This window comes from Halyomorpha halys, unplaced genomic scaffold, assembly GCF_000696795.3.
Source record: "Halyomorpha halys isolate HHAL.00 unplaced genomic scaffold, Hhal_1.1 Scaffold338.1, whole genome shotgun sequence".
Classification (NCBI taxonomy): domain Eukaryota; kingdom Metazoa; phylum Arthropoda; class Insecta; order Hemiptera; family Pentatomidae; genus Halyomorpha; species Halyomorpha halys.
In genome coordinates this window covers 347,506-355,025 of record NW_027110850.1, presented here as the reverse complement: position 1 = coordinate 355,025, position 7,520 = coordinate 347,506, and the positions used below count along the sequence as shown (strand labels likewise).

Sequence of the window (7,520 nt, the reverse complement as noted above, 5' to 3'; positions counted from 1 at the left end):
CCACGTTGCAGGGCTTCTTCAGGGCTATTTTGACTGCCGTCAAAATAGCCCTGCAACGTGGGGCGAAACGTTGGCTCATTAAAATAGTATATTTCTACTATTTGAGTTTTTTTGACCGCACCCGGACCATATTCCTTTCATCTTTACACACGGTCAATCAATAATCTTCCAAATAAATAAAATATTTTTGTATATAATTTCGCCTCCTCTAGTCTTTAATTTTTTTTTTTTTTTTCGAAAATCATGAAACGACGATAACTGCAATACCAGTGGTAAAATTTAGCGGAGCGTTCCTTAAGGAATTTCTGGAAGTCTTGATTTAATGATGACCCAGAGACCTTCCATTGTAATCTGTACTCCACCCCGGAGCTAAGTAAGTATGCCAGTTACCAACTGGACAAATATTCCAGACAGAAGAACTAATTGCCTATTAATAACTGAATAATTATCGCTACTATATAAGCCTGAGGGAGAACTTGTGTAGCATCAGACTTGGCAGTTCCACTTCCAGTACAGTAAGTAGATCTCACTATACCTTCTCTATTCTTATCACGATTTGTTAACAAGTAGAACTTTATATTTACAACTTTCCTAATATAAGTAAGTATTAAGGTATAAGGAATATTAAAAGTTATCCATAAAAAATAGATACATTTATTAACATTATTATTATAGAAATACATTATTGACATAGAAATATGTTCATAATTAATTTTGCGATTTATCTAATGAAAAGAAGTTTAACTAGGTTATGGAAAATTTAAATATTGCTTCATTCGGAAGAACATTTTGTCTTGTTTTGTCAGACTTCAATTTAAAATTATCTAAATTAAAGAGGTTCGTAGTAATCGCTTTCTATAAAAAAAAAAACCTGACAACGTTATTGTACAAGAGCCAGAAAGAAAAAAAAGCAGTTATCACATCCCAATTTTTGATTACTTTAATGAAAACTATGTATAATTATTAGTCAAAACTGATGAGTCTGCCAAGTATAGGTAGAGGGAATAAAATATGGCGGCTGTTCCAAACCCTTAAAAAACATTAATTTTTATTCGGAGCTCTATATCTTAAAAATAACCAACAACAATAGAAAATATAAAAGAATATTATTTAAAGAAGAGTAAATTTAGTGAAATATCAGCCCTAATCGATCTATTTACGTCCAATAGTTTTCGAGATATAGTCTTTTAAAAAGCAACATTTCTTAAAAATCTACTGAAAGATTAGAAGTTAGTTAATTTATTTTGAGAAATCTATATCTTAGGACCTATGTGACGTATAGATGTCTATTAGCACTCAAATTAAAGCTAGTTTAATGGACTATAAATAAGTTTATGACCTTTATCTTCGTAGGAGAAGTAGTTTTCATGAAATTTGCTAAAATAAATTGATTTATAGTTGTTAGGACACATAGTTATGTCATATGTTATATAGTTTCTGAGATATAGATTTCTCAAAATAAATTCACTAACTACTGATCTTTCAGTACGTTCTGTACAACATTTTTATGAAATATTGCTTTTTAAAAAGCTATATCTCGAGAAATATTGAATGAAATAGCTCTCACTATATAATATTTCCCCTATCTATACCTGGCAGACTCATCAATTTTTATTATTAATTATACCTAGTTTTCTTAAAATATTGGGGTGAAATAACTGCCTTTTTTCTACTCTTGGACTCTTGTACTATTATAAAGGATAAAAAGTGTTGTGCATTGTATACATCATGCAATTTTTATTTACCATGCTGGAAGGCAAAAATTTTAAATTATAAATTTTTATTTTTCTGTTGCTACAGAAAATTGTATTCTAGTGTAATAAAAAAAAATTCAACTATCAAAATGAAAAAGTTAATAATCTTAAACAGACAATAGAGGAACAAAAGGGGAGGATTGTTTTGAACATTTGGCTTCTAAAATTTGCTAAGTAAATTTAATAAGGATGGGTTATCAGACCTGATATTAAGGATTATATAGTTTTACATTAATAAACCATTTTAATGAATATCATCGGTAAAAACCCCGTTTTTAAGAAAATAAAAAAAAAACATGTAAAATTGATTATTTAAAGTGAGTACTTCCATTGTGTCGATATTTACAAGAAAGTTGCTACGGCATCTCAGGCATACATCCGCCATAAATTTATAAATTCATTTAAAATAAATAATTCAAATTTTATCCATTATAGTCTCAAAACCTTTTATTTCTCTTATAAGTCCGACGTTTCGGCCAATCCGGCCATCTTCAGGGACAATCTACTTAATACAACTTTGAAACTATATAATTTAAAAAACTCTAACTCCATGAAGGCTATTCTGCCCAGGTCAAAAACATAAATTTCTAATTAGTCAAATATCACTTAAAACAAAGTCAAAATCATTTATCAGCAGACACTATCAGCAGACACTATTCCTCAAACTTTTGTCACAACAACGTAACAAAAAGTTGTTATATACGTGAAAGTAAAAAATAAACACATATTTATATTTATCACATAAGACCTTTTCCCTGGTTATCAGTATGGAAGTGTTCTGTTTATGTCTGGTTCAATCAAGAATCCATGTTTCAGCGATGAAGTTATTTCTTGTATTAGCGGCGATAGTGACCCTCTCTTGGGGTTACAACTACGAGGACACTCAAGAAAAGAGATCTCGAGGCCTCAGCTGCAACTGCGGGTGGAGGAACGCAGTGAGTAAACGCATTGATCCCAGTTTGCGATTTATATCGATTAGTAGTCCTTACGGTTCTTTTCTATTACAGGGCAGGATAGTCGGTGGAAAGGAGACCCGGAAGAACGAGTATCCTTGGATGGTATCGATCAGCAGTGGTTGCGGTGGATCCATCATATCTCCATGGCACATCCTCACAGCGGCACATTGCATCGACGAAAACATGACCGTTTCCGTCGGCCGTCATCAGCTCTGTAAGTAACACCACAGTAAGGATTAGTTTTGTAACGATTCATTCCTGACTCATACATAACTCACTCGACTGAACGTTACACCGGATCGAACCTTTACCAATTGCTGCAAATCTACTCTACACTGTAGGGATAAGCTAACAGGTCAAGTAATTTACTTTAGGTCAACATAAATCTGAGCTCTAGGGGCGTGGCCAACAACATCCTTATACCCCAAAATTTGGGTTCACTTTTACTTTATAGTAGATTGGAATGTACCACCCTACTGGTATCGATTTATGAATATTTTGTATGTTTCGGAGAGGTAAACATTATTATCATAAAAATAAGCGAAATATTGGCAAAGAATATTGTAAATAATAACAATACAAATAAATGGTACTAGATAAAGTTTTAATTTAACAATCGTTCTAATATTTTATCAGATACTCGCTAAACTAATTACTCAGGGATATAATATTTTTATAAATACATTCTTAGTAGTTAAAAAAAAAAAAAAAAAAAAAAAGTAGTTATGGATAAGCTAAGTTAAACATATGGATGCATCATTGAGCTTTCTTCGATTTGTGGAGAAACCAACACGCAAGTTTATCGGCAAATTTATAGCAGCCTGAATCGGACTATTCTAAACCCCATTCACAATCTTGAGCATCTGGAAACTTGCGATAGCTTAGTAAATGTATAAACCCGCCTTTGTGACCTTATTCCGGAAACAGATCGGGTTCAACTAAAACAGTTCTATCTATAGTTGGTTCATTCTGAGACCGTTGGAGTGCTATGTGTTGAGGTGTCGCCTCAGAAACCTCGAATCTGACTTTTACTTCTTTGTGGTCGCTTGGAATGAAGACTGGACCTTTCCATTCTAGTTTGAATTGAGTTGGTTGGTTCAACATGTAGGATTCTTTACACTTGTCTTCATTTGTTATTTCATTTTCACTCAACTTTTTTCATCCAACTAGTTCACTGAAATCATGTTCCTTTCTGCTGAAATCCGCTTTAAATGTTTGCTTTTATTGCTGTTATATTCTTCCAGACAACGATAAGAATGCAGTGCATTATACTATCTCAAAGGTCATCAAACACGAAGCCTATGACAACAAAAAGGTCCTCAATGACATTGCTATCCTGGTGACCAGCACTCAGATACGGTTCAACCAAGAAGTCGGCCCGATATGTTTGTGGAAGGAGAAAGCAAATCTGGACGGTAAATACGTCAAAGTCATGGGTAAGTTTTCCTATTCACGTCCGAATAGAATTTGTAGATTTACAGTTAACATATGATTGTCGCTCCTACAGGTTGGGGATTAACAAAGGGAACGGCTAAAGGCGATGCCTTACGAGAAGTTGATCTCAAAGTGATCCCGATCAACAAATGCAGCCAGCACTGGGGCAATATACAAAGCTCGGGGTCTCAGCTCTGTGCCCACGAGGAAAGCAAGGACTCCTGCAATGTAAGTTAATGGATATAATATTTTTTTACCCTCTCATCCAAATTTAACCAGCTTTGTAGGAGTCGATAAAGTTTGTTGTATCAGTTTAATAAATAAATAAGCCCCCGGAGAGCGAGGGCCCTATATCACTTTCGAAATATTAGCTTAAAAGGGGAAGGAGAGACTGCGAGATAGAGCAATATTTAAAAAGCCTCTGAAATCGAAAAACGGCATCGAACCCTCCACTCCCGCCCTCCATGGTAGCATTACTTATCTGTCTTTTAGAACGGACAATTACAGTGAGTAGGTTGGTCGATGAACGACATGTCACAATCTCACAAGAGGAGATCGTAACCCTAAAAAAAAGGCCATCCTTCCACGCCGGACCCGCCCCGCTAAACCCCCGGAGAGCGAGGGCCCTATATCACTTTCGAAATAATATTATATTAGAAATATTAGGAGAGACTTTGAGATAGAGCAATATTTAAAAAGCCCCTGAAATCGAAAAACGGCATAAAAAGTTATCTTAAACTGTAATGATATTTAAAAATCTATTGTTGAGCATTGCCTGTATATTCGAAAAGTGACCTAGTTGTAATGAGAATTGAATCCAACATCTACGTAAAATACCCGGTTCAAGTTGATACGTTTTTGTTATTTTACAGAGAAAAGCTCTTTCCAGAAGGCTTTAAGGGATCTAAGTTTATGCATCATTTTTATTTTGGAAATAAGATTAACTTATTTTTTTTAGATTATTTTATTGATAAAATGAAAATAAATAACTTATTCAAGTATTTAACTCCAACCTTTATTTTTGTCTGGTAAAAACACTAAGGGCCGGTTGTACCAGTCTAACAGGTTTAACCAGTAGGTTGTAAAACTAAATTTTGTATAACTTAGATTTGTCCAAGAGTTGAGTTAAACTCCGGTATCTTAGGAACCTATTTCTGGTGTACATCTTTTTAACAAGTTGACCTGAATCTGAGATAACTGCCAAACTTCGTAATTCCTACCACTAATGTTAGAAATTGTGGGTTCAAAATTTTAAAATTGGTTCAACAGCCACTTTTGACTGCCTAAATCGCCGAAAAAATTATTTTTTTCGACCAATGTAAAAATGATTTGTTCGAAGACGGAATACTTTTTTTTTCAATATTACCTGAAAAAATAATTCTTTGAAGTTTTGGTTGCCAGTCAAATTGTCTATCTCGATCAAATTTTTTTTTATTAAATTAGGGGATTTAAAATTCCTTTAGATTTACTCAATCTCAAACAAGTATCTGGCAGCTATTATCCAATAATAGCAATATCACTTGGTTGTTCGATATACTGAGTTCTGTATCGATTAATTTGAAAATATATCACTATTAAGGATTTATATTTATTGTTAATTTTACCGATAGGGTGACTCCGGCGGTCCTTTGGTCTACTTGGACCCAGAGACGAACAGGTACACTCAGGTCGCTTTGGTCTCTTATGGCGTTGAAGACTGCGGAAAGAGCGCAGCACCTTCTGTCAACACTAACGTTCCTCATTACTATAACTGGATCCAGAAGGCAATCTCTTGTAAGTACTTCATCGCTTTATGTTCTATAATTGATCTGAATACTGTTCACTGTTGATAATAATGTAAATGGTTCTTTTTTTTTTTCAGCAAACCAGCCAGAAGGGAAGATTTGCATAAAAAATTGAAAATACCTTAGTGGAATTATGTATGATGCTGTTATTGATCAAATAAATAGAATTATGAAATGAATTGTATTGTTTAATTATTACCTCTATTGAAAACTGAGTCATTCTTTAAATACTCAGTTTAAGGTCTATCAAAGTTATATTGGCACTAGGCCAAAGAGGATTAACCATGATTAACAATTAAACAAAAAAAAAAAAAGTAAAAGAGAGAGAACAGTTTGTTAAAAATGTACAGCCCAACTGCATTCGGTTCCTCATAAACAGCATACTTAGTAAAAAATCTTAAATTTTAAACTAATGTATAAATAGTCATAGTATAAAAATTTGAATAATATTCTAGTTGTACGTGAATTTTTTTTAATTGTTTTTGTTCATTTTCTCATACACATTATCAATTTTTTTTAGCTTTTTATTATTCATTTTAATATATATTTAATAGACATTTTAAATAGCAATGTAGTTAAAATATATATACACAAAAACTCTGCATTACAATTACGTTAAATTAAAATTTAAAATAGCATTCAATATTTAGAATACAAAAAAAAAAATTAAAATAAGTGATAAATATAAAAGGGATAATTATAAAAATATATCAATATTTAAAAAAAAGGTAATAAATATGATAATAAAGATATTAATCATTGAATAAGATGATAACAGATAAATAAAGTTCGATTTTTATCTCCATGTTGTATAAATTTGAAGAAATGGAATTTATTGTAAAAAATTATTTATAGTTGTAGTATAAAAATTTGAATTATATTCAAGTTGTACGTGATTTTTTAAAAATTGTTTTTGTTCATTTTTCCGTACACATTATCAATTTTTTCTAGCTTTTTATCATTCTTTATTTATGTGTATATGTATTCTATTATTACCAATTTAACAATTTTCTCTCTTACCCCAACATGACTTCTTCTTCATCAAACTTAGAAAAGAATTATAATCAACAGTATAATAATATAAGAGACATTATAAATAGCAATGTAATAAAAATATATATACACAAAAACTCTGCACCACGATTACCTTCAATTAAAATTTAAAATAGCATTAATATTCATGAATACAAAAAAAAAACATTAAAATAAAAGTAATAAATATAAAAGTGATAATTATAAAAATATTTAAAACAGAGGAATAAATATAAGAATAAAGATATTAATAACTGAATAAGATAATAACAGATCAATAAAGTTCGATTGTTATCTCCATGTAGAATCAATTTGAAGAAATGGAATTTATTGTAATAGCTCATTGGACAATTATTGGTGAACGACCGTTCTCGATAGATAATAATATAATAGACATTTTAAATAGCAATATAGTAAAAACATACATACACAAATCTCTGCATCACAAGTACGTTCAATTAAAATTTAAAATAGCATTCAATATACATGAATACAAAAAAAAATTATTAAAATAAGTAATAAATATAAAAGGGATAATTATAAAAATATATCAATATTTT

General features: G+C 31.4%; 1 protein-coding gene across 1 annotated transcript; it reads left to right on the top strand.

Annotated features, from left to right (window-relative positions):
• The first annotated feature begins 498 nt into the window (after nucleotides 1-498).
• On the top strand, nucleotides 499-6,107 carry LOC106681434 (venom serine protease 34). Its single transcript, XM_067048945.1, has 7 exons — nucleotides 499-515; nucleotides 2,571-2,689; nucleotides 2,762-2,924; nucleotides 3,955-4,146; nucleotides 4,218-4,372; nucleotides 5,755-5,917; nucleotides 6,006-6,107. Exons 2-7 carry the CDS (start codon nucleotides 2,573-2,575, stop codon nucleotides 6,041-6,043), a joined length of 828 nt encoding a protein of 275 aa, XP_066905046.1. The 5' UTR covers nucleotides 499-515; nucleotides 2,571-2,572; the 3' UTR covers nucleotides 6,044-6,107.
• The last annotated feature ends 1,413 nt before the right edge of the window (nucleotides 6,108-7,520 follow it).